General features: G+C 62.4%; 2 protein-coding genes across 9 annotated transcripts in view; one reads left to right on the forward strand and one right to left on the reverse strand.

Moving 5' to 3' along the window:
- Window positions 1-19,530, forward strand: part of NPRL3 (NPR3 like, GATOR1 complex subunit) — a 37,482-nt gene extending 17,952 nt beyond the window's left edge. For 6 of the 7 annotated variants that reach the window (XM_004750935.2, XM_004750939.2, XM_004750937.2 and 3 more), the window contains 9 exons: window positions 1,194-1,347; window positions 3,217-3,298; window positions 9,971-10,108; window positions 11,052-11,208; window positions 14,171-14,277; window positions 14,697-14,826; window positions 16,740-16,929; window positions 17,619-17,811; window positions 18,572-19,530. In XM_004750935.2, coding sequence (XP_004750992.1) covers window positions 1,194-1,347; window positions 3,217-3,298; window positions 9,971-10,108; window positions 11,052-11,208; window positions 14,171-14,277; window positions 14,697-14,826; window positions 16,740-16,929; window positions 17,619-17,811; window positions 18,572-18,737 — 1,317 coding nt within the window. In that variant the 3' untranslated portion in view covers window positions 18,738-19,530. Of the gene's footprint in view, window positions 1-1,193; window positions 1,348-3,216; window positions 3,299-9,970; window positions 10,109-11,051; window positions 11,209-14,170; window positions 14,278-14,696; window positions 14,827-16,739; window positions 16,961-17,618; window positions 17,812-18,571 lie in introns of those variants that run through there. The other variant, XM_004750947.3, reaches the window with a different exon arrangement.
- Window positions 19,464-25,679, reverse strand: MPG (N-methylpurine DNA glycosylase). Of its 2 annotated transcripts, none has more exons than XM_013055351.2 (4): window positions 25,575-25,679; window positions 23,505-23,735; window positions 22,495-22,699; window positions 19,464-19,914 (listed from the first exon to the last, which is right to left on the reverse strand). In XM_013055351.2, the coding sequence occupies exons 1-4, from the start codon at window positions 25,596-25,598 to the stop codon at window positions 19,502-19,504; spliced, it is 873 nt and encodes a 290-aa protein (XP_012910805.1). In that variant the 5' UTR covers window positions 25,599-25,679; the 3' UTR covers window positions 19,464-19,501. The 2 variants fall into 2 exon arrangements, with proteins under 2 accessions (XP_012910805.1, XP_044928051.1); XM_045072116.1 differs by lacking the exon at window positions 25,575-25,679 and adding an exon at window positions 25,030-25,458.
- Window positions 25,680-25,704: the final 25 nt, after the last annotated feature.

Consider the following 25,704-nt stretch of genomic DNA (forward strand, 5'->3'; position numbering starts at 1 on the left):
CTGTGGCACATGCATGAGGCCCTGTAGTTCCAGCGTCTCGTGGGGGCGTTGCTGGGGGCCGTGCTGGAGGAGCAGGGCTGCTGCCGGGTGCTGGGCATGGCGTGAGGGCAGTGTTTAGTCCTGTCCCCTGCATGGGTGCAGATTCTGTCTGTGAGTGTGACATCTGCTGGGAGCTCAGAAAATCTCTCCAAGTCCTGGTGACGAAGGTGTTTATCCTGTCTGGTGCAGGGTTTGGTCCAAAGGGCTGACTGTGGACACCTCGCTGGGGGGGCCCTGCCTGCCAGATAAACAGGAGGGGAGGCACCCCTGGGTTTAATCAGCGGTACCAGCGTCCCTTTCCCTTTTCCCACCTCCGCCCCTGGGATGACTCAGCAGCCCTCGTGGCCTCCTGAACCACTGAGTCATGGCTTCGCCGCTATCTGCTCCCTGGTGCATCTTCAGAGACCATCCAGCCGCCTGCCCCACCCTGGCCTGGGCGGGTGTGGCTGCCTGGCCTCCCTGCCCATCTGATAGGTTCTGGAGCTGGCGCAGGGGTGCCAAGGGAGCCTGCTGGCTTTGGTTAGCCATGTTCCTGCTGGGAAGAGCCTCTTCCCTTGAGGACAGTGTGTCCAGCAGACGGGGGGCCTGGAGCTTCTGTGTCCCGAGCTCCGTGTCCCTGTTGTAGTGGGTCTGTGTGGTTGAGTTCTCAGGAGGCCTGGTCCTGCCCACCAGCAGTGGCTGCGCATGGGTGACCTCAAGCACTCTCGGGTTTGTGCCCTGCAGGGGCTCTGTCGGGCTAACTGCTGGGGGAGGTGCCACTGTGGAGCATCTCCGGAGGGAGCCTAGGGTCCCACTGCGGGCACGTGGTGGGATCTGTGCCTTCCGCTGCCCCGGCCCCCGGTGGGCTGCCCTGGTCCTGTCTGCATGGCCCTGCTGTGGTGCCCTGCTATGCCTCTGCTGGTGGCACATGCTGGGGGCCCCATAGAGCCATTTCCATGTTGCCTCTTGGGCAGTCATTCCCCAGCCAGGACACCGCTCACAGCAGTGTTGCTGTGACAGACCCCAGAGGGGACACAGGCCCGGGGACAGCAGTGGCCCCTGGAGAGGACCATGTGGACAAGGAGATGAGCAGGTTCCTTCACACCCTGTGGCCAATGCGCCCCGTGTGCCCCTCAGTGCACGTGCCGCCTCCGAGCCCCTGCCTTCCCCCACAGGCCAACGCGGACCCGTCGGTCATCAACTGCCTGCACACGCTGTCCCGGCGCATCGCCACCGTGCTGCAGCATGAGGAGCGTCGCTGCCAGTACCTCACGCGGGAGGCCAAGCTGATCCTGGCGCTGCAGGACGAGGTGTCTGCCATGGCTGACGGTGAGTGCCGCGGGGCGTCAGCGTGTGCAGGCCCACACGCAGGCATCGGGGGCTCCTGGGACCGTCTGCAGGTCGTCCCCAGGCACTCGGGAGGGTGCCCCATGGGACACAGCTGCATAGCAGCCCTGAACTGACCCCGGAAGTGGATTTCCCGGCCTGATCCGCACCCCACAGCGCCCGGCGGCGGGTGCACACACCGGGGACTTGTCCAGGGGCCAGTGGGAACTCAGGGCTGGTGAAGTGGGCGCTTTCCCCTTCTCGGCTTCCCGCAAACTGAGGGAGGACCCGACGGAGTCACCAGCTGACCGGTTACTGGCTGCTGCATGGACTTGGGCATCCCCAAACCACCTGTGAGCACAGGAGCGCCGCCTGCCGCCCCCACACCTCCATCTCAGCTCAGGGCTCTGCAGCCGAAGGAGGCCAGATGCGGGTCTGAGGGTGAGCCCGGTCTGGCCGTGGCCGGACATCAGAGTAGCGGTTGGGTGCGCTGTCAGTGAGAACTTGCTTTTTCCCTTGACAGCTGTCAGAATGTATAAGTATGTTTTGGTCAGTTGTGTATTGATTCATAACAATCCACAAGTTTTGTTTAAAAAAATTCTCTTTAGAATCTGTGACTTCATCACAGAAGAAATTTTTTAAGATTTCATTTATTTGAGAGAGAGAAAGAGCACAAGCAAGGGGAGCAGCAGAGGCAGAGGGAGAGGCAAGCTCCCCACTGCGCAGGGAGCCCAATGTGGGACTCCATCCCAGGACCCAGGGATCTGACCCAAACAGAAGGCAGACGCCCAACGACCAAGCCCCTAGGAGCCCCTACCACAAGAAATGTTTAAAAATTCAATTAACTACATATTTTAAGGTATTAATGATAAAGGACTAAGAAAAGACTTTTTTTTTAAGGTTTTATTTATTTGACACAGAGAGAGACCACGAGAGAGGGAACATAAGCAGGGGGAGTGGGAGGGGAGTGGGAGGCTCCCCACCGGGCAGGGAGCCCGATGCAGGGCTTGATGCCAGGACCCCAGGATCACAACCTGACCTGAAGGCAGATGCTTAACGACTGAGCTCCCCGGGTGCCCCTAATGAAAGACTTTGGATTCTAAAAATAAATGGCCCTAGTGTGAGCGAGTGGGATGAGGCCTGGAAGCAGCGGCTCAGCAGGTGGAGGGCGTCTTGGGGGTCTGTGCTCTGGGGCCACCGGTGAACTCGCTGCGGGGCCAGGGGCCCCAGTGCTAAAATCTAACACATGACCCATCTAAAGGCCATTGAACAAATCAGCCAAAGTCTCATCTTCATTCAAATGGGTGCACAGATTTTATAAAATACAGTGCGGGGTTCCCTGATGTTTGGTTCAAAATGACTTGAAATTGGGGCGCCTGGGTGACTCAGTTGGTTAGCATCTGCCTTCGGCTCAGGGCATGGTCTCAGGGTCCTGGGATCGAGCCCAACATCAGGCTCCCTGCTCAGCGGGGAGCCTGCTTCCTCTCTCGCTCTGCTTGTGTTCTGTCTCTCACTCACTCTGTCAAATAAGTACATAAAACTGTACAAAAATAAATCAAAAAAGAAAACCTAGTTCAAATTTATTTTCAGTTAAATTTTAAGATTTATTTATTTGAGAAAGAGCACGTGAGTGTGGGGGGTGAGAGGCAGAGGGAGAGCGAGAATCTTGAGCAGACAGACGCCCCACGCTGTGTGGGGCTCTATCTCACGACCCCGAGATCATGATCTGAGCCAAAACCAAGAGTCAGACTTTGGACCCACTGAGCCACCCAGGCGCCCAGTTAACCTTGTTCTTACGGGTATTTTCCGTTCTAGCCTCACATATTTCCTGGCTTCGGAGGCTCTAAACTCTCTGTGTTCTGATCGTTGCAGCGAGTGATGGTCCTCAGTCCCCGTTTCATCATATCCTGCCCAAGTGCAAGCTGGCCAGGGACCTCAAGGAGGCTTACGACAGGTGAGGCGGGCGGGGAGTGTGCCGGGGCACCTGCCGTGGCCCTTGTTGCCTGTTCTCCTGTGGTGCCACTGTGATGGGGGTGGGCACGGAATGGCAGTGCTGGCCCCCCCCCCAGCCCCCGGACTGAACCTGAAGTCACCCTGTCATGGTGCCAGGTTTGGGGTCTGCCTCCTGAGGTGGGTGTCATGTCATCACTTTGCTGAGGAGGAGGCTGAGGCTCCGAGGGCGCCGCGGACGCCGCGGGACTTGGGGTCTGCGTGTGGGAAGGCGCAGGTGCTGTGGACACAGCAGAGCCGCACGGTTTTCCCCGTAGTATTGGTGTCCGCAGCCGGGAACTTCATTTCCCAGCGTGTTCACTGGTCCCTGACCCTGGGTCTGTAGTGTGGCTGGGAGGTGGGGGGTGTGGGCCGGGGTGGGGCATGGGTCCCTGCCCCAGGACTGTTGCTTCCCGAGGGGTCACTGCCCAGCCAGCGGTGCAGGCGGCTCTGGGCCTTGTCCTTGCACACTGCCCCGTGCCCGCCCCTGCCTTCTCGGGCCTTCATCCTATCGGCAGGCCCCGTGCTCCCCACTGGAGGTGGGCTGGGCCTAAGAGCTGTGGCTGCCAATAGCACACATCGTCCAAACCCAGAAAGGGTGGCTTCTCGAGGACCCTTTTCTGTGTTAGTCGTTTTCCTGATCTCACCAACCATACACGCTTGTTATCGATATTTAGGAAATCTAGAAGAGTGTCGAGAAAACAAAGCCCATCTCTAGTCCCATACCTGGGATTATTGTTAGGAGCATTTGGGAAATTTCCGTTCTTTTTGCTGTTTTAATGGAAGGTTTTGAAAAGGTCACGCATCCCTCATCTGAAAATCAGAGTGTTGCGTTTGTTCCCCGATGTCCCTGCACCAGGCTCCGTCCGGCCCTGGCGGCAGGTGTATCCTAGCCCCAGGCCACGTGCCAGCCGCCCAGGTGGGCTGGAGGCCACGCAGGCGAGCATTGGCCACCTCTGCCCCTCCACGCTGTGCGTACACACCGTCCCTGCCCTCTCCGCTCAGCGGTGTGGCCTCCACCCCGCTGAACTTGTATGTAAGGACTTCTCTGTTGCTGCCGCCAGTTAGACAGCCCTTGCCTGGGCCCTCAGTTGCCGCAGCCTCTGAGCCTCGGGGGCCCTAAGACCTGCGCCCGCTGCGCACGTGAGGTTATGTGTGTGTTCCTGACAGCGTGGGGGGGCCTGCGCCACGGGCCACACCCCGCTGGCAACACAGGAGACCCCCCCTTCCTCTGGCTGTGCCGGCCCAGGGTCTCGGTGAGCGTGTGTGTCCACAGCCGTGTCCGGCCGCCGCCCTGTGCATCCCCCTCTCCTATCCAGAGCCTTCTCAGACCCTGTCCGCTGCTGTAAGAGGAAGGGTGCTTTCGCCCTGGACGCAGAGCTGTCCTCTGCGACGGAAGCTGCGGCCCGTGTTCCCTCGTCCTGACCTCGGTGGTGGTGGGGGGTCGGCACGGGCACTTCCGTCCTGCGGTCCCCCCCGTTTCTCCCGCGGCGTCGCTCATGACCACGTTGAAGTCTGCTGCCCTCTGGTTTTGGGTTGGCTGGTGCTTCCTGGGTGCCGTCTGGTGCCCGGCCTCCCTCCACGAGGGTGGGACGAGAAGCGGCGCTCAGCCTGCCCTGGAGATAAACGCCAGCCCTGAGCCAGGCTTGCCGCGTCGAAGGAAGGAGTGGAGCGCGACTCCTTGGGTTTGAGCTGCAGGGTTGGAGGCCGTGAGGTCTGGGGCGCTTGGCCCACCTGCCGCCTGGACTCGAGGCAGCCCGGCGCCCCAGTGGGCCCTGGATTGAGGGAGACCAGGGAGCCGCGTTTCAGGGAAGAAACTGCGCCCGGGGTTACTGTTGCGCCCCCGGCTGCTTCCTCCAGCCCAGGCGTCCTGGTGTGAGTGTTCAGGATCCTATTTCCTCCAGGTGAAGCCCCCGCCCGCCCTTTCCTATTCCCAGACCCCACCCTGCCCACTCGTGGGTCCTGGGGCCCACCTCTGTAAGCCAGCAGCAGCGCCCCTCTGGTGGGACGCCCAGGGACAGCGGGGTCCTCCCCCACACCCTGTCCCAACCTGCCGGTGGCAGTGGCTCTGGGACGGCCCAGGAGCAGCCCTGGCCTGGGGCCTTCCCTGTCCCTTGAGGTCTAGCCTGGCCCGCTGCTGCAGGGGGCTTAGCTTGGAGCTGAGAGAGGGCGCCGTGTGTTTACGGAGTGACCCAGCGGCACAGAGCCGCTTCTCCCTGGGGCAGCGTTCCGGCGGGGCTGCGAGGGTTTTGTCCGAGCATAGGTGAGACCCGGAGCTGCGAGGTGTGGGGGTAGGAGATCCGGGTGAGACATCAAAGGAGCTGGATCGGCTTCTTTTTTTAAAATTTCATTTGTTAATTTGTCAGAGAGAGAGCACAAGCAGGGGGAGCCGCAGAGGCAGAGGGAGAAGCAGGGAGCCTGACCCAGGACTCGACCCCAGCAGACACTTAGGCACCTGAGCCCGCCCAGCCTCCTGGGATGTGCTGCTTCACATAAAACCCATGGCTGTGGCGTGGCCGATTGGCCTGGTGGCCTCACGGCCCAGGATCCAAGTGTCTGTGAGGAGGGGCCAGCAGCATGAATCCCTTGGGAGCCTGCCCTGACTGTTGTGGCATCTGTGTCCCCCGTGGGGCTCGGTGACCTCAGTGACTGTCCCATGCCTCTGTGTGACCGTCAGGTTGTGTCTCCCGTGAAGTCAGGGGATGTCCCTGCACTACCTGTAACAAACCTTGAGGCTGGCCTGTAGGGAAGTGTGGCTGGTGGCTCACCGGTGGTCGAGGGAACGAGTGCGCAGCAGTCACAGTATTGTGGGCCGCGGCTTGACAGTGTGTGCCGACTGGTTTTCAGAGGTAGCGGGGCCTGTGGTGGGGCTGGGAGGCTTGGAGCTCGGGGGGGGGGGGGCAGCCCAGGGCCAGTCTGGGCAGGTGGCCTTGGGAACTCTGTGCTGGTTCATTGCTGCCTCCCACTGCCGTCTGCTCAGAGCCATGATGCACCAGAGACACCTCCGCCAGCATCCTTGGAAGGTTAGTCTCTTTTTCCACAAATCGTACTTCTGTAAACCTTTGAGCCCATTCGGACCTCTTGAATGTGTATGTGTCCCCGCTGCGTTAGCAGGAAGGCTGGCTGTGTGTGGGACCAGAGTGTCGGTGGGCACTGGGTGGCAGGGAGAAGGGTGACCGGGAGACCAGAGAGGGAGGTCTCAGCTCTCAGCTCAAGGGTTAGGAGCTGAAGTTGTTTCTGCGAGGGTGGGAGGAGAGGGTAACGGAGTAAGAGCCACACGCCACCTTCCTTCTGGGGCAGGAGATATAAGGGCGTGTCTTCAAGGCCAGGTGTCGCCTCCTGCGCAGTCATCGCCTTGAGACCCGAGCGTTATCTCCTGTGGCAGATGGTCTGGGCGACGCTGTGTGGCCCAGAGCCATGTGGCAGGCGGGATAAGCCTCACGCGGGGGGCAGCGCTCTTCGGACAGTGTCTCCAGACCAGACACAACTGCCATGCAGACAGAAGTTCAGAGTGGGAGCCGTGTGGGCGCCAGACCCCTGCTCCGCACCTGCTATGGCGTAGGGAACTACCCCGTGATGCCGCAGGGACGTTGTTCGGTGACAGGCGGCAACGGCACACACGGGGCTGGGTGCCGCGTAACGTGGGCAACAGACAGCAGCTGCGCGTCAGCTGCTGTGTGGTGCTGACAGATACACACACCAGATGTAGCCTCCCAGGTTTTCTGAGGGGGCGCCTTCTGTCCTTCAGGGTCAGAGAAACGGGCTGCATTTCCGAGACAGAGACACAGCCGTTTCCCCTCCCCTTGGCTCGCCTCTTGAGCAGGGGTACTCTGGGGCTTCCCCTTCCCCTGTGGGTGGGCATATTGGGCCGGGTCTGCACGCGGGGTCTCGGTGTGCAGTGCTCTGTGGGCGCACGTGACCGGCGGGGGGGGGGGAGGGGGTGGCGACCAGTGCCTGGGGGCGTGGAGCAAACTGCACGTGAGACCCAGGGAGCATTGTGTGCCTGTCTCCCCTGCTCCGGGGAGAGGACCCCTTGCCCATGTGTGCAGTGGCGTTGCCAAGCTCCTGGGGCAGCGGAGCAGCTGCATGGGAAACAGCAGGAGAGTCAGGGCTGACTCCGGTTCCCGGGTGTGGCCACCATGCCTTTGAGCCGCGTCTTAAGGACTGCCGCTTGGAAGCCGGCCTTTCTGTCCAGGTGTCTGGTGGGATGGAGGAGCCTGCCCACATTAGCTTTCAGGCTCGCTCTCCCTGTGGCCCTGCTTTCCTCTCTCTTCTCTCTTCATTTTGTCCGTGGGTGCTGAGAACCTCATCCACCCGGCGGCTCTTGCGTGCTGTGACCTCTGACTTTGCGAGCTGCCGTTTCTCAGGTTTGGTGGCAGCTGTCCTCCTGCAGACGCCCTTGCTCAGAGCTTGCTGGGGCTCTGGGGACCGCCATCTCCTACAAACTCCTTAGCTCTCCACTCTTCTGGGCCTTGGTGCAGGATCCTGGGTCTCTTCCGAGAGCGTGACACTCATCAGACCCACTCGTAGCTGTCACCCTGAGGGACTGTGGCGTCCCTGGTGACCAAAGCTTTGCCTTCTGGCCTCAGCCCCACCTGCGGCCCCCACCCTCGCAGCCGTGGGTGCTCTGACCCTCCCTCCAGGGACGGCTCGTGGTGCAGATGTCCAGGGAGTGTGGCGTGGGTTCCCTGCTGACTCGGGGCAGGGCCGGTGGAGGGTGTCTGGGAGTCGTGGGCAGCGGGCAGATTGTGGTGTTGGCAGGAATCCCGAGGGTCGTCGAGGTCATAGATGTATGTTTTGTTCCCCCCACGGTTTGTTCTCACGAGAAAATGGCTGACACAGATTCTGCTGGCTCTTTGGGTGGACCCTGGAGAAGCCTGTGGTAGTTGTTATGCTGCTTAAGGCTTCAGGGACGCGATGGTAGGAACAGCCCGGGGCTGTGGGCAGTGAGGGCCACAGGGCCACCTGCCAGCACCGTGCATTAGTGTGCCCCGAGGGAGGGCTGACACGGGGCCTTCCTGAGCCCCAGCCTGCCCCACACTTGGCCAGATGTGGACGTCATGGCCTCTCCGGCTGCTTGGGAATTGCAGAGTGGGGTTTGGAATGTGATGGGAAGAAGCGGACTGGGCCAGGCTAGACCTTGACAGTGGGCACCATCCCCATCTTGTCCACCTGCTGGGGGTTTGGGGAGGACCAGTCATGGCACTTTGCCCAAGTAGCCCCTCCTCCTCTGTGTCAGGTCCCAAGTGCTGTCGGCACTTGGCTCAGGAGCCGCGCACTGGGCTTGGAGTGCAGTCAGGCTGGCTCCTCACTGGAGGGCTTCAGAAGCCCCTGCTGGAAACGACTCCCATGTGTGTGGTTCTCGGGGGCAGGGCGTATGGGGCCACATGCCCGCTGGGGGGCTGCCAGGAGCCTATTCTCTGCGCGGGGGCTTCCCGAGGGAGTGTCCCCCAGAGTTGGCAGTGTGTGCCTTCCTCAGTTCCCGAAATGGCCCTCAGTGCCCCCAGGTACCCGACGCTTGACCGGCTGTGTCGGGGGGAGTTAGCACTAAGACCAGAGCTGGTGACCGGGTTCTGGCCGGGGAAACGGCACCCTCTAGCAGACACGTAGGTGCCTCCAGACACGCGGGACCACACGGCGGTCGGATTGCCTGTGGGACGGGGGCAGGGGCCGGGTCCCGGCCCATCCCACCAAGCAGGTGGTGCTTGGAGTGAGACCTGAAATGGGAAAAGAGCCCAGGGCGCCCGGAGGAAGCCCCAGAGGCTGAGAACAACAGAGTGGCTGGTTCGGGTGAATCCAGACGGCCTGAGGTGGGAGACGAGGTTGGGGGAAGAGTCGGCGGGTCATGTGGGTCTCCCGGCTTTTGGGGGCCTTGGCTGGGACTGCTGAGGTTGGATCGTTGAGGGTCTGAGTAGGGAGGGTGGACGGGGGTGCTGGTGCTGAGACAATCTGGACCTTGTACCTCCCTGTAGGTAGAGCAGACAGGATTTGCAGGTGGTCAGGGTGGGATGTGGGAGCAACAAGGCTTCAGGGCCAGGGGCTTTACGGGACCCGAGTCGTGTTTGGCCCTGAAAGAACCACATTGCCATCAGCAGGGAGGTGGGGAGCGAGAAGTCTGCAGCTGAGGCTGGTTTGCTGTGGGGTAGCTGGCGTGCTGCTGGCCTCTGTAGGGAGCCGGGTGCCCTGTGCTCCTCCCTGACAGGACGTATGGGGACTCGGCACCCCCCCACCTTTCCCCCGCTGCCCACCTGTCCTTTCCGGAGACGGGCCCTGCCTTCCTGGCCGCCCAGCTCTGATGGGGCCCTCCTGGGCTGTGCAAGCGTGTATGCCCAGGTGGCCCCTGAGCCTTGGACTGACAAAGAAGAGGCTTCCCTGAGCCTTGGTGCTCCGGTCGGACTGCAGATTCCAGGGCTTCCCAGAGACGTCTGTGTGTGTGTGTGTGTGTGTGTGTGTGTTTTCTTCTGGTGAACACCCTGCTGGCTGGGAGGTGCTCTCTGGCCCGGGGCTTCCCGTGCGGTTTGCTCCGGCTGCAGGAGCTGGGGGCTGGGAAGCAGCCCCCTCCGGCGGGGCTGGTGGGCTTGCGAGTGAGCGTGTGGGTTTGCGGGGGCACTGGCGGTAACGGGCCCGCTCTCCGCAGCCTGTGTACGTCCGGCGTGGTGCGGCTACATGTCAACAGCTGGCTGGAGGTGAGCTTCTGCCTGCCCCACAAGATCCACTACGCTGCCTCCAGCCTCATCCCCCCCGAGGCCATCGAGCGGAGCCTCAAAGCCATCCGGTGAGTGCCAGCCCTGCCCTCTGCCTGCGGGCCCTTCCCCCGAGCTGCTGCCTCAGGCTCCTGTGGTTGCTGCCTTCGGGAGTCCTCCGTTCTTCCTGCCCCAGCCCATGGCAGGTAAGGCCCTATGCAGAGAAGGGAAGGTGCCTATTTCGAGGTTTGCTTTTTGTCCAGATGGGACCAGCCACAGGTGTCCTCTGAGCCCTCTCAGCACACTGGGGCGATGAGGCTCTGTGCTCCCAGGTCTTCAGCCCAGGCCTGGGCTGTGCTCCAGGGGCCCAGCATCCTGGCAAGAAGCCAGACTGGGGGAGGAGTGCGCCCTCCTGGTGTTGCTCACCACTCACTGGGGCACCGCATCCGAATCAGAACTCGGGGAGCTCAGCGTCTTAGTTTAACTGGTCTCCTGCAAGGAAAGAGCTGAGCTGTTTTCGCAACCCCCCTGCCCAATTAAAGTCTCTTGTTTCCTTAGATATTTTTATGACTAGAAAAAGAAATCTGGGCACATTACAGAAGATTTGGAGATGAGAGGAAGCGGGGCACTACCTCGCCCTCTCTCCCTTGCCCAGTCTGTGCTCTAAGTGTGTCCTTCCTCCTGGACTTACTTGCTGAGTCTGTTTTTATGTAGTTCTGTTCATAGCTGCTGTGGGGATTTTGCTTTTCCAAATTTGGGACTCTCTGCTTGGAAAAGATTCATGTATGTTTTCAGTGAATAAATGTTTGCTGGGCAGTCCCAGGGAGGGGAGATGGAGCTGGGTTGCCGAGCCTTCCTCCACTCTGTTCCTGTTGTTTTTTCTGAGGGTCATAGTAATCCCTGTGGCTTTTTAAAGGCCCCTGGACACACCACTGCCCTTCTGTCTAACCGTTCCGGTGGCCTCTTCTCTCGGGTCCAGTGTCTGTGGGGCCCGGGTACGTGCCTGGTCAGTTGACCTCGGACTCTGCTCTGCAGCCCGTACCACGCTCTGCTGCTGCTCAGTGACGAGAAGTCCCTGCTGGGCGAGCTGCCCCTCGACTGCTCCCCGGCCCTGGTGCGGGTGATCAAGACCACGTCCGCCGTGAAGAACCTGCAGCAGCTGGCCCAGGACGCAGACCTGGCCTTGCTGCAGGTAACTCCCTGTGGGCCCGGGCACGCGCCCTCCATGGGGAGAATGGTGGGGGAGGGGGGCATCTCAGAGCAGGTGGTCCTCGGGTGGAGGTGGGAGGTCAGGGCGTCAGGAAAGCAGACTGCCTATGTGCCGTGTCCCCAGGACCTCTCTAGTGAGGGGCCCCGCGTGGCCTGCCGTGGGGGAATGGGTCATTCCAAGCTCTGGAATCTGAGGCCTGGCTTCAGGGCTGGCTTTGTGAAGTGGCTGTGGGGCCAACGTCGTCTTCTGTGCCAGCAGTCAGGAGGCATGCGGCCCTCCAGGTGCTGGGGGCTTGCCGGGCGTCACTGTGAGAAACCGGTGGCACGGGTGCACTTGCCAGTGTGGGAGGTGAGGGCAGGCCCACCTGTGTGCGGAAGTGGGACCTGACCTGGGGGCCGACCAGACTCCTAGTGTGCGCAGTGAGGCCTGTGTTCTGTGTGGGGTCCTCCACTTGCTGGGCTGGGCGCCTGTGCCTGCAGTTTCTCTTTTCGTGGCTCAAAGACTTGTTTGTTTTCGAGAGAGAGCGCACTCGTGCACGTGAGCTGGGGATACTCCACGCCCTGTGGAGCGTGGAGCCAGGGCGCAGAGCAGGGAGCCTGGTCAGGGTTGGTCTCACGTGGCTGAGATGCCGAACTGAGCTGACAACACGCGGAAGGCCCACCCGTCGGAGCCGTCCAGGCGCCCCCACAGTTTCTGATGGGATGCAGGGCCCCTTGGTCCTGGCTGTGGCCTGGCTGGAGCCTGGGTGGGGGTCAGGGAGTTCGGAGAAGCCCAAGTGGAAGCTGAAGGTCCCAGGGCAGTTGTACCTTCCTGAGTGACCTGTCCGCTGGGGTCTGGGTCTGTGGGCACCATGTGGCCACCAGGGGGCAGCAGGACCTGGCCCTGGAGCTTGGCTCTCTGAGGCTGTCTGAGGAAGAGGAGCCCAGGGGTGAGACCTGCCTGGGCGCCCCCTGTCACTCCCGCCCCACCGGAGACAGGCCTTTGGCCTTTGGTCGTTAGTGTGGGGTTGGGGGGGCTGAACTCCCAGGCCTGTGTGTCCCAAAGCAGCATTTTCTGGTTCTGCTGTCCAGGGTGAGTCCTTCCCTGTGGGTTTCCCATGCGCTTTGTCCATCCCCTGTGAGACTGGCTATGTACGGGTTCTGCCCTTGTGCACTGTCACCTGGACTCCTAGACTGGGGGCCCTGCTGTCTTTCGCAGCATCCACGAAATGGGCCTGATGCGCAGGCGGCTCCGTCCACACTGCAGAGCTTGTGCTCTGAGCGTCCGGGCTGCGCTTTCGGAACTTTCTGGCTTCTCGGTGTCTTCGGACACAGACTAAGCTTGGTGACACCCCCTTCAGTTCCCTGCCCAGCCTTCCCTGCCATCACCCTCTGCACTGAACCCTGTTCGAAGCAGGCTTTCCTGCTGGCTGCTGGTGGGCCTTGCCGGCCTCTTCACTCACCCCCTGGGGCCCGAGGTCAGCAGAGCTGCCTGAGGCCCGTTGGAGCCCCAGGCGCGATGGCCCCACGAGGGAGAAAGTGTCAGCTTCAGCGTGCATGTCCTCAGGTGACTTACCGTTGACTTGAGCTCTCAGGGTGCCCGGCCGGCTCCGTTGATGGAGCACGTGACTTGATCTTGGGGTCGCGAGTTTGAGCTCCGCAGTAGGTGTACGGGTTACCTAAGGAAAACTGAAGCCTTAAGTAATTCACGTTTCATCATTGGCAAAGTCAATATTTTGGGCTTTTCTTGTTTCACTTTTTTTGTTTAACTGTAATTAACATACAGTGTTGTCTTAGTTTCAGGGTCCAGTGTGGTGAGTCCGAGATAGGGACACTGTTGCGTCCTTCACCTGTCTCCACATCCTCCCACCCTCCTGCCCTGTTTTGGGGTTTCTTGTCGTGATAAGGTTAATACGTTCTTAGAAAGATTCAAACATCAGGGGTGCCTGGCTAGGTGGGTTAATCCTCTGCCTTCGGCTCAGGTCATGATCTCAGGGTCCTGAGATCAAGCCCCACATCAGGCTCCCTGCTCTGCGGGGAGCCTGCATTCCCCTCTCTCTGCCTGCTGCTCTGCCTACTTGTGATCTCCGTCTGTCAAACAAATAAATAAAATCTTTTAAAAAAAAAGATTCGAACATCATGCAGATTAGAGGCAGGGAGAGTCCTGCCGTCCTGTGTCACAGAGGTCACTGCTGGAGATTCCTCCGGACCTTCTGCGTGTGTCCCTTCTTCACACATTATCTCTGGATTACAGAACCAGGATCGCACTGTCCATCCCTTGTGATTGGCTCCCCAAAGACCTTCACATCCTACTCCCACGTCCTGCCACTGCATCTGCACAGGGGACTTTGCAGATGGTGAAGGGTTTTGAGGTGGGCCGTGACCCTGGGTTGTCCCCGCAGGGCCCTTGTGAGAGATGGCCAGGGGGTATGACCACGGAGGCAGGGAGTGGAGGGAGGTGGTCACGTGCCAAGGAAGGCTGCTGTGAGAGGGGGTTGGGCAGCTTCTCCCCCAGAGTCTTCGGGGAGTGTGTCCCTGCTGAGAGCTGGACTCCAGCCTGTGGCACGAGTTCAGACCTCTGGTCTCCGGAACGGCGCTCTGGCTGCAGGGAGTGGTGGGAGGCAGGCTCTATAGGGGAGGGCGGGGGCAGATGGCGGAAAGTGGCGTATCCTCACTTTGGAGCTGGTGTCATTGGGACTTGGGGTGAGAGGGAAGACCGGCAGTGACAGCTGTGGTTCCGGCCGTGTGGGCTCTGGTGTCCTGTTTGCCGAGGCGAGCTGCCGGCGCACGGAGCAGTGTCCCAGCCTCAGTGCCGGCCTGGGGAGGATCCTGTGGACCCACAGGAAGTGAGCGTCCCAGACCACACCAGGGACCAGTGGTAACGAGGGTGTTGTGTGTGCTGTGCCAGACGCCCAGGTGGGGGTCAGAGAGTCGGGCACTGTCCTCCCAGCTCCCGCTGTTGGCAGGTTTTCCAGCTCGCCGCCCACCTGGTGTACTGGGGCAAGGCCATCATCATCTACCCGCTGTGTGAGAACAACGTCTACATGCTTTCTCCCAATGCCAGCGTGTGTCTGTGAGTACCTCTGGTTGCCAGAGCCCAGGACGGTGCTCCCTGCTCAGCTGGACCCTCACTTGGGCATGCTTGCTGGCCTCTGCTGTGTCCATGTTTTGATTGTGGCCTGCCCCAGGCCTGTGCTCTTTCGGCATTCAAAACCCCTGTGCAGGTTCTGTGCTCCCTCACACCTGCTGGCCGGTGGGTGGTGGATGGGGTCCCTGGTGGGGGTTGGGAGCCTTGGGAGCTTTGGCCTCTGCCCATGGCTCCTGCTGCCCCTCAAGGGAAAGCACCTGGGTTTGTCCTCATGGCTCCCACCCTGGGCACCTGCTATGCTGTGCCTCCCTGCTGCCCACTGTGGCTCACAGCGAGGGCATGGCTGTCCAGAAGCGAGGAGAGGCCTGCTGAGCTCATGGGCACGTTGCCTCACCTCTCCCCAGGTACTCCCCACTGGCCGAACAGTTCTCCCGCCAGTTTCCGGCTCATGACCTGCCCTCTGTCCTTGCTAAGTTCTCCTTGCCTGTCTCCTTGTCAGAATTCAGGAACCCCCTCGCCCCCCCTGTGCAGGAGGTAAGTTGCAGGAGACCGGGGGTCTGGGAGCCACCAGCCCAGTGTCAGCTCCTCATCCCAGGGCTCTCAGTGCTGCTGCACTCCTAGCCTGGATTTTGGGGAGGAGGGGGCTTGGCTGCGTAGTTGGTACCTGTCACGTCAGGGTGACCAGGAGCTGGCTCCCAGCCAGGCCCGCTGCAGACCGTGGGGCAGTCCCAAGTCCCACCCCCACCCCCGCTGGAGGCCGTCCTGACTGCTGAGAGCCGAGTGGTTAGAGCCGCTAAGAGGCCCAGGTGACAGGAGAGTGGTGACCTCTCCTGAGGGGAAGCTAAGTCAGCTTCGTTTTCACTGAGTTTGGGCCCTGCTTCCTGCTCTCTCCCCCTCCATGGTCCAGGTGGCCACAGGGTATGTGCGTCTAAGTCCTGAGCTCCCTGATCCCCAGAACCTCCTCATCCAGGAAGATCTGGAGAGGACAGGCCTGGGACAGGCCCCAGTGGGACCACTAGGGTTGCTGGGTGTGGCAAGGGCTCATCTAGGAAGGTACGAAGTGTATGGGATGAACAGGTGAATTCTGGGTCAGGTGCAGGCTCTGTCCAAGAATGAGCCTCTGCCCTCCACCCCCGTGCGGAAGGCCTGGGGTTCTGTGGCTCGGGGCAGGGGCAGCACAGAGCCAGAGCCAGGGTGGGGCTGGTGTTGGGAGATGGGGCTTGGTGCTGTCAAGGCTTTGTTTTCAAGAGCAAAGTATCTTTTTAAATAAGTGTGAGATCTGTGAGGCAAAACCAATCCTTCAAAGGAAACCCTTTTCCTTCTTATTGTGAATGAGGAGGAGATCCTGGTTCTTGAGTTCATTCAGATGCTGAGCTGACGGAGTTCTGACGGCCTCTTTCATGAGGCCTTCGGTTTCCAGGAACCGAGCCAGGCTGTACCATCTGGAGAAAAGCCGCACTCTGCATCTGTGCCCCACGTCCCCCAGCAGAGCCGTCCTCATGGTCCAGATGGCAGGTGGATTTCCCAGGCCAAGCCTGGGGGGCCGCCGTGTGCTTGGTCAGGGGCTCGGATAGAGCTGGGTTTGGTTCCGCGCTGTCCCCGGGAGAGGCGTCTGCTTGTCAGGACTCCTGCTTCGGGGCCTGGAGTGCGCTCGTTAGTGCTCATGAAGCCTCTTTGTTTTATTTTTTAATGGTAACTCTTTCGCAGGCCTTTTCCACTTTACTTGGTTAGACCAGGTCATAACATGCCTAAGGTACCTGGTGCCTCTCTGTTCCGTGCCTGGTCAGTCATCCCTTCCCAGGAGGGGACTCCGAAGCTGAGCAGGCAGATGTGCGACCTTCCTGCTCACCCGTGCTCAAGCCGGGCCTGCACAGGGCTCCTCGCTGGCCACGGTCAGGAGCCAGCCCTGGGTGGGAGGGGTGGCCTCCATGTGCCAGGAGGACCACACCGCTCATTGGGACTCCGTGTCCATGGGCAGGCTTCCAGGCCGAGCCAGGGAGAGGCCTGGGTGCCATCGGAGCAGCTGCCTGCAGGGTCTTCCTGGGCAGTGTCCAGGCCACAGCTGGCAGGTCCCCAGGGGCCCCGCTCCGTGTCAGGGGGTCTGAGCGGCGGGGCCGCTCTGCTGCTCGTAGTCGGCTCTGCTGCTCTGCTCTGGGCGTGAAAGGCCCTATGCTGGCGCTGCCCAAGTGTGCAGTGGGGGCAAGTGCAGGTGTGGCCCCGGGGCTCCTGTGGCCTTGCGCAGAGCAAGGAGCTGGTCTCTGCTGGCCGCTGGCAGGTCCTTTCCTAAGGTGGGGGTTGGGCCTCTCGAGCTCAGGGACCCCTCACCTCTGGCATGACTCGTGGGAGCCCTGGTTTCAGTCATGGCCTGGGTGCACCCCACGGGGACAGGGCAGTGGTGGGGAGCAGCCCCCTCCCCGGCCCTGGGCCACCTGCGGCTTCTCCTGCAGACCCAGCTCATTCAGATGGTGGTGTGGATGCTGCAGCACCGGCTGCTGGTGCAGCTGCACACCTACGTTTGCCTCATGGCCTCACCCAGCGAGGAGGAGCCCCACGCCCGGGAGGACGAGGTCCCCTTCACTGCCAGGGTCGGCGGCCGCAGCCTCAGCACGCCCAATGCTCTCAGCTTTGGCTCCCCAAGTAGGAGCCCCCTGCCCCGGGCGTCTGTGTGGTGGGTGGGGTGGTCGGGAGGGTGTGGTGGCGGGATCCCGACGCGGGCACTGCTGGGCGTGAATGAGGCACCTTCCCACGGCCACACATGTGCACACACACCCGCCCTTTATGTGGGCCGCTGGGGCCTCCCACGGGCAGCCTCTGTCCTCCGCTGAGCCTCCTTCGAAGGAGGCAGGAGACCCCGCTCCCTGGCCTCCCTGCCACTCTGTGCCTCTGGGCTCTGGAGCAGGGCCTCGTTCAAGCCAGGAGCAGCCTGGGATCTGAGCCCATTTCCCACTGTCCCTGGGAGGGTGGCTGGGTTCGCTGGGCCGGGGCCTGTGAGGGGACACGGACTCTCACAGTCACTTCTTGGCAGAGCCATTGTGGCCGCTGCGTGCGCCCAAAGAATGCGGTCCATTGCCAAGCCCAGGTGCCCTGGGCTCCCCCAGGCTCGGGGGACACGAAGGGCTGGAACTAGACTGAGGCCTGACCTTACCTTCAGCTTCAGTGCGAGGACCAGCCTTGCCCGGGGCCACTCTAGTCCCTCTTTGGTGGGGGGGTGGGATGAGCAGGCCTGCCGGGGGGTGTGGCAGCAGATTCCTGGTGGACATGGGCACAGTGGGTGCACCAGGGCGTGTGTGGGGGACTGGCTGTTCCCTGATCCGTGCCCACCACAGCCAGCAGTGATGACATGACGCTCACCAGCCCCAGCATGGATAACTCCAGCGCAGAGCTCCTGCCCGGCGGGGACTCTCCCCTGAACAAGAGGATGACAGAGAACCTGCTGGCCAGCCTGTCCGAGCATGAGCGGGCGGCCATCCTCAGCGTGCCTGCGGCCCAGAACCCCGAGGACCTCCGCATGTTTGCCAGGTGGGGGCAGGGTGACCCCGGGGCTGGGCCGGTTCTGGCATCAGAGCAGAAGGTGGGTGGGGGCTTGGCCAGCAGGACGCAGCTTCTGTCCTGTGATGACCACTGGCTGTTGCTGGTGGTGCTGGTGTCTTGGGCATGAGGTGTCCCCAGCTGGTGCCTGTGATGCCAGGCCTGGGGCCTCTGCCTGTGGGGTATCTCCAGGACTTCCTGGTGCTTCCCGTTAACTTTTTCAGAAGCTGCGGCAGGTTCCTGCCCTCTTGAGGCCTGTGGGGATCTCCCACACTGGGAAGGCTCTTCACCCGGGCTGGGGTTGCTGGTGTCCAGGACCCCCACACCATGAGTGACAGACTGTCAAACCCGGCTTTGACTTGGGGGCTCTGTGGGTTTCAGGTTTTCGGTTGCCCGGGGAAGCTCCCAGTCAGGAACCGCATGCCAGGCAGACAGGCCCAGGCCTCTGCGCTGGCCCCAGCCCACACAGCCCTAGAGCAGTGACCTCGTCTGGGCCCGTAGCCACACGGGAGCCACTGCCACAGCAGCACGGCGGGCCTGTCCCCCCGCACTTCCCCGTCAGGGTGCCGCGGGCAGACGTGGCCTTCAGGCTCAGGTGGCTCCAGGGTGTGAACAGGGCCCACGAGGGCAGCAGGCCTGGAGCCCTCACCCGCCCCTCCGTCCGTGCCGGGTCTGCTCAGGTCTGCGGGATGCTCAGCGCGGACCCCCTCCCATGGCTGCCTGGCCTCACACTGCCTGCCCCTCGCCCCAGGCTCCTACACTACTTCCGTGGCCGCCACCACCTGGAGGAGATCATGTACAACGAGAACACACGGCGCTCCCAGCTGCTCACGCTGTTCGACAAGTTCCGCAGCGTGTTGGTCGTGACGGCCCACGAGGACCCGGTCATCGCTGTCTTCCAAGCGCTGCTCCCGTGAGCCGGGCCCAGGACGACACCGAGGAGGTGGCAGGCTGCTGCTGTGGGCGCTGGGCTGTCCCCCCGCCCCAGGGCCCCCCACGCCCCCGGCTAGGCTGAGCCCTCTGAGGCCTGAGTGGATCCAGCAGCAGCCTTGAGGCGGATGCCCTCCGTTCTCGTCCTCACCTGTTCCTTAAACCGCCTCTGTGTCTGAGCTGAGGAGACGAGGCTCCCCGCTGGAAGGAGTGTCCAGGACTCGGGCCTGCTGGCCTCCTGCGCAGAGTCAGGGTGTGCTTCTCTCAGACCCTCCTCCCAACCCTGCCCTCGTTCTCTGGTCCCATCCGCTGCTGCCTTCCTCATGGCCACCCTGGGACTTACAGAGAACTGTGTCTGACATGAGAGCGGAGGAGAGCCCGGCTGTGCCATGTGCCCTCTGCTGCTCCTGTGAGTCCTGGGCCTTTTGCAGCCTGGCCCCTGCAACGGCTCTTGTGTTCACCAGGAGCCTCGTGACCAAGCTGTCACCACCAGCACCCCCGCCCCGGGACTCCTGCTGCACAAGGGCCTGGGCCGATGCCCGTCTTTGGGGTGAGTCTGCCCTGGTGCCCTCCAGCTTCCCTCACACCGACCTGAGGGACAGTGTGCCTAGCCTGCACCCGCAGGGCCTCCAGAGTCCGGTGCTGGAGGGGGAACCGACTGCAAGCACATGTTGACCCCTGAGGGGGCTCTGGCCGAGACACAGGAAATAATGTTTTCTAGACATAAAGTGTTTATTGGGTTTTTATAGAATTAAAAAGCCTCGTGGGCGCAGATGCTCACTGCGGGCCCGCTCTGTGTGTTCTGCTCAGCCGTTCTGTCCACCACGCTGACCCAGGGGCTGCCCCGGACATAGAAGCGCAGGGGCTTCTGGGCCCATTCTCCTGCCTGGCCGATGCCCACGCGGGCTGCCGCCACCACAGCGGGCTCCCTGGTCCCCGGGGCGCTGTGCTCCATCCACACAGCTGTGTCGGCGGCCAGGTCCCGCTGGTCGAAGCTCTTGTCGATGGCCAGGGCCTGGCACAGCTTGGAGGGGCCGCTGCACAGCTCGCGGTCCTTGAGGGCTCGGCCCACGGTGCCCTTGCGGAGGGCGTTTCGAAGCTGCCGCATGGTCTCCAGGCCCCCCAGGGGCTCCAGGGCTCGCAGCAGGACACACGCCCCGTCCCCTGGGGGACAGACAGACAGCCTAGAAAGCCAAGCCTCCCCGGGCTGTTGCCCTCCCTACACCGGGGCGCACACGGTGCTATGGCCGTGAAGCGGCTGCCTTCCTGAGCACCGGACACCTGCTGCCTCCACCCCCACAGACCGGGACCTGCAGGTGCCTGGGCCACTAGGTGGGGTGTGCCTGGGAAGCCCGAATGCCTGACCACCAGCTAGGGACAGCCCGGTGGCTGCTGGTAGCCGGCCTCCTCCTGGCTTGGTCTGGTTTGGAGACTGGCAGCACCTGTGAGGCTGCGGAAGAAAGCCCCGGAAGCCAGTCATCTGTGGGCGTGGCTAGCCCCCCGGGAGGCAGCAGGCTCAGGCCTGGGTGCCCCGTCTGCCTTATCCACTAGGTGTCCGCTAGGCAAGGTCACTGGCTCAGAGCAGCCACTCTGCACTCATGCACTGAGTGAGTCCTGCCCGGGGACCCGTGCAGGAGGAGACGCCAGCACACAGCCCCTCTCCTCCCCTGGGGCCCCTCCGCGTGTCAGTCCACCGACCCCTGACATCAAGAGTCACGCCTCACTGACTGAGGCACCCCAGTCCGAGCTACTTTTAGGGACCAGCGGATGGACACCCTGGGTCTAGGGGCTCACTGGAGAGGGCGCGTCTGCCCTAATCCCCTGCACAGCTGGGAACAGTATGACTGGACCCTGGCGAGAAAAACCAGGATCGTCTGGCAACTCTGCTCGGACGGCTAACCCCCCCCCCCCACCAGGGTTCGCAGAGGCTCAGGTGGCCAGCCGCTTTCCACTCTTGGACCTTGGCCACAAGGGCCCCCCCCACTGGCATCCGGGAGCCCCGAGTGGACGCAGCAGCCAGGCCTTCTCAAGTAGCCAGCAGCTGGCAAGTGCGGGGGCTTCGGGACCAGATGCCCCTTAAACAGCCAGTCCTCAAAGGACCTCAGGAAATACTTGGTCACGCAAAACCGTGCCGTTCCTGTGCCTCCGGCTCCTGGGCTCGTCCCAGCCCACCAGCGGCATGGCTCCCTGTGGTGCCACACGAGTGCCTCACTGCACATGGGGTGAAGGGGCAGCCTCTCCCAACATCCCCACATCCCAATCCTGGAGTGCATCCAAGTCCCTCCCCCTGACGAAAACCTGACACCCTAACCTCTTCCTGCCAGGTCTCCCCGTCCTCACCTGCTAGTCCTGTCTACACGGCCTGCCCTCCTGGTGTCTGTGCTGCCTCCACCCTGCCATGTCCTTGGCCTCCCCCTCCCTCCCTCTGCCTCACAACCCTTGGCCTTGACAGTCTGCACCCACGTGGTTTCCTGCCCCCCCCAATGTGGTTTCCTGCCCCCCCCGAACCTGGATGGTCACATGTCCACAAAGTGACGTGCCACCTCCAATGTATGCCCTGTCCACTGTACCTCCCCCCATCCCAAAATCCTGCCCTCCTCCCCTTCCTTGTTGACCACGGCCCTGGGTATTGCTAGACCCCGTGAGTCCCCTTGTCTGAATTCAGGCCGGCTCCACAAGAGCGGGTTGGTTCTAGTAACAAGGAAAAGCCAGACAGCCAAGGTAAGTGCTCCAGAATGACCAGAGGACCCTCTGGGATGGCCCCTACCACCCTCTCAACACCTGCTTTGTGCTGGGCACAGGAACCATCCTTCAGCCCCTGTGGCTCTGACACTCGACGTGTCTAGCTCTCTGCTTGGTGCCATCACAACTCCCAGGTCATTGGACTCATTCAGCAAATGTGTGTGACACACAGCATGCCCGACCCAAGCTTCTTACTGGTCTCCTCAAGCATTCGCTCTTCTCGGGATGGGCCCTGGCGAGATTCGACAGATACAGAGGCTGGGACTGGCCAGGTGGAGTGGGCCGGGCAGACCCTGCTCCTGGTCAGCAATGCCTCTGGCAGGACAATGCCGGGGACTCTCCCTTCTGAGCATAGGCCTTCGGCTCCCAGTGGGACACAGGCTGTTCCACAGCAGGTGTCCCAGGCTGAGCGGGTTCTCCCGGGAGCTCCAGACCAGCGTTGCTCCACTCGGCACTGTGGACAGCGGGGGCCGTTCCGTGCCTCGTGAGCCATCCGGCAGCATGTCTGGCCTCCACCTGCCAGACACTGGTCGCACGTCTCCAGCTGGGATGACCACACCTCTTTGGACGTTGCCTAATAGTGGCTCCCCAGGTGGCAAAACCATCCCCAGTTGAGGACGACTGGTTCAGGCCCCGCAACCAACCACCTGATGAAGCTCTGGCTTGAGGTCAAGTCAACTCAGGCTGACCACACCCTTGTGTTCCCACAACTCACCCTCCCAGATCGGCCCTGGTCATAGGAGATCTCAGCTTTGAGGTTTGTGATCATTGGTGTCCTTGTAGAGCCTGTCAGCTCTGTGTTCAGGTCAGCCCATGACCTCTGTCCATGGGGGGGGCCCCAGGCACCTACCACCACCCAGACGGCGTAGCCAGAGTTCCTAAAGCCCTGGCCTAGCTTAGCAGGGACACCCGTCCGTGCCTGTCCTCCCGGATCTCCCAGCTGCCAGTTCAGGGGGCAGTGCCCGAGGCCTCCTGCTGCCCTGTCACCCCAGCACTGCTCACCTCGGCTGGAGACGTTCATGCAGAAGTACATGCCATAGATGACGTACACGTACAGAGTGCCCGGCTTCATGAACATGCCACGGTTGCGCGGGGTCTGCCGGCCACCCCTAGAGTGCGCGGCTTCATCCTCTGGCCCCACGTATGCCTCCGTCTCCACGATGCGGCCGCGGAGCTCTGTGCCGTCATCAAGTCGTCGAACCAGTACCTGTGGGCAGTGTGTCTGCTCAGAGCCCGGAGGGGCAGGGGGCACCCTCAATCGTGACAGCCCGCAGCCTGGGCCTCACCTCCCCAGTTCAGGGTGCATCGGGGCACCCAGACCCAGCCAGGCCCCCACGGTCCCCCTCACCCGTCCCAGGAACACAGGCCCTGCTACGTATCCTGTCCCCAGGGGGCAGCTGTTTCAGGCTCTGGCCAGGGCCAGGCTGGGGAAAACCAGCACTAGTGAGTCCGCACACTTCAAGTCTTCTCGGTGGGGTCCTCCATCTCCCTGCCTCCTCCTCACCCTGCCCCCTTGGATTTAAATGCTTAGCCAGGGATAAGGCAGCATGGAGGGCACAGGGCACCAGTACTGTCCTCCACACAGCTGCCCAGGATGCCCAGAGCCTGTGCGGCCCCTTCCACCTGGACTGACCACAAAGGACCACCCTACTTGGCTCCCACCCCCGGCTCTGAAAGGCCCTTCTGAGCAGCGGGAGCAGCTGCCTGCAGGGGCCCCGGCCTGGACTGCAGGCCTGGGTATAGCTAGCTCCACAAGGAGTAGGTCAGAGCAGGCCGTCTGCCAGGGAGATGAGCTGGCTGCAGCTGGCTCAGGCGGCACCCTGGGGCAGGGGTGAGGCCCGGAGCCGCCCGAAGGGCCAGCTGAGGACGGGGCAGGGGCGGGTGCTCTTGGGTGAGCCAAACACCAAGGAGAGCAGGGCAGGCCACAGGGGAGCCAGGGAGGACCCGTGGAGTGCTGAGTGTGCCTGAGAACGGAGTTTTCCCCCGCCTGATCCCAGGCCACAGGACAATACCTGTCCCAGAAATGCCCGTGCCAGGGCGACAGCGGGTTGGTCGAAAAACTCCGATCCCAGCCGTGCAGAGCGGCTTTTTGGGCTTGAGAAGTAGACGCTGCGCTGGGGGCCCAGGGAGGCAGGCTGCCCCAAGCGGGGCTCCGTAGGGGAGGGCGTTGGGGCTCCGTGCAGGTCACTCCCGGGCTCTTCTGCCTCCAGCAGTCGCTTTTTCTGCCCGATTCTGCGGGAGAGCTGTAAGGGGAGTGGACCGATCTCCTGAACAGGTTTGGTGGTGATGTTGGACTCAGGGAGGCGAAGGACTGTATTCGACAGCCTGCCTCCTCGAACAGCGGAGACCACCCCGTCTTGGGTTGTTCCAGGTGCAAAGGGAGTGCTGTACCTGCCGTGTGCAGCCCCACGCTGAGCCCCGGGAGACCTTGGGAAATGCCTGCACAGCTCGACCGGCTGTGGGTGCGGTGGCCGAGCAGCCACTCTGACCCACACCCGGTCCGCTGCAGATGATGCGCAGGCTGATGGCAAAGGGCTGCACGGCCTGGGGAGGGGACATAGGGCGCGCGAGCCTAGGACGGAGGGCTGCTGTCCTGATTCCCACCCGTGACATGGAGCCCAAACTTCCAGTCTTGTTTCTGGAACCTAGCCTTTTGCAGCAACCCTAACCGGGAATTAATTATTTTCTTTTATATTTACTTACCTAAGTACTCTCTACACCCAATATGGGGCTCAAACTCACAACCCCAGCATCCAGAGTCACATGCTCTTCCACCTGGGCCGGCCATGACCTTGATGGGGCTTGGCCAAGGACCGCTCACGGTCCTTGTGTCCTCCACACTCCCTCCCACCCGGCTGCCGTGTTGGCAAGGCTCCCACTGTGTCATCCCCTCCTCAGAATGTCCAGGAAGGCCTGACATGCAGGGGTCAGGAGGTCTTCTTTGCTCCAACCCAAGTGCTCAAGGCAGGACCCCTGGTGAGTCCCCAGCTGTCCTCGCTCAGGACCCAGGTGTCGTCCTAAGGAGCAGTGGAGAAAAGGCGAGGTCTCCCAGGGGACAAGACATAACCTCCCACCTGCTACCACACAGCCCGGGAAGCCTGAGCAGACACTGTTCTGGGACCAGCTGCTCTACCGGTGGGAGAAGACGATGAACAGGTGAGCCCCGGGGCCTGGAAACACCCTGGGCAAGGCCTGGTTCTCGGTAGTACCCACATCTCCTCCGCACGTGACGACCCAGTATTTTTAACATCAGCACTGATGTTCCATCTTGAAAGGAGACAGCCAGTCTACTGAGAGTGGACGCTGACGTGACCGTCTTCGCAGCCCAGCCCAGCCCATCTGCCAGCACCCGCCGTGGGCTCAGACGCTGGGTCGCTGCCACCCGGAGTCTGGCCTCCCGCCTGCCTCATGGCACTCGGGTCATTCTCCGTCAGGCGAAAGTGCCCAGGACTGAGGCCTAGAACAGTTTCTCTATCAGAGACTAAAATCTGAACCTGACCCCGCACCGCACTCAGCGAGCCGGCCTCAGATCCCTACCTGCGCCTCCTGCATCCCCGCTCTGGTTAGAAATGAGGGTTCCCCACATTGGGGACCCGGGACACCCACGGAGTCTGCCTGTTTCCTCCTCAGAAGGAAGGGAGCCCGCATCTGTGGCCGGGGGTGGGAGGAGGGCCTCCGGCCAGAGTGGTGCCCCCCGTGGAGGGCTGGAGCGAGCTCGGCCCGGACGTGGGTTAGTCCGAGGGACCCACGAGCCCTCCATCCACACCCGCCAAACAAGGGCTTAGGGCGTCCAGGGCGAGCCTTTATCAGGCCACTGCCACTGCGGCCACCGCGGGTCACTTCTGCGGCAGCCTGGCCGCCGGGCAGGACAAGTCTGAGCTGGACCCCAGGGCGCCGCACGCGACCAAGACACCGGAGCCTGGGGCTGCTCCAGGACTCCACCGCCAGCCCCGGGTCGGGCCGCGCCTTTTCCAAAGGCGGAGGAGCAGCCGAGCCGGGGCCGCTTGGGGCGCGGGGGGGGGGCTCTGGGCCCCGGGGCGGGTCCTCGGGCGAGCGCGGGGCGGCAGTGGGCGCACACTCACCTGCGCCGCGCCGCGCACCGGCATCCCGCGACTCCCGGCGCCCCCGCCCGCCCCGACGCGACCCCGGAAGTGCCGCGGGCGCCTGCGCGGAGGAGGACGGAAGCCCGGCGGGGCGGTACAGACCCGCCCC

This window comes from Mustela putorius, unplaced genomic scaffold (assembly GCF_011764305.1).
Source record: "Mustela putorius furo isolate JIRA1106 unplaced genomic scaffold, ASM1176430v1.1 tig00004007_pilon_pilon_pilon, whole genome shotgun sequence".
In the NCBI taxonomy this organism is placed as follows: Eukaryota; Metazoa; Chordata; class Mammalia; order Carnivora; family Mustelidae; genus Mustela; species Mustela putorius.

Coding starts and splice junctions, on each gene's coding strand:
- MPG (XM_045072116.1), bottom strand. CDS start 25,140: ATGCGGGCTCCCTTCCTTCTGAGGAGGAAACAGGCAGACTCCGTGGGT. Junction 23,736..25,029: donor CGGGGATGCAGGAGGCGCAG/GTAGGGATCTGA, acceptor CTCCCCTTACAG/CTCTCCCGCAGAATCGGGCA. Junction 19,915..22,494: donor CATGAACGTCTCCAGCCGAG/GTGAGCAGTGCT, acceptor TCTGTCCCCCAG/GGGACGGGGCGTGTGTCCTG.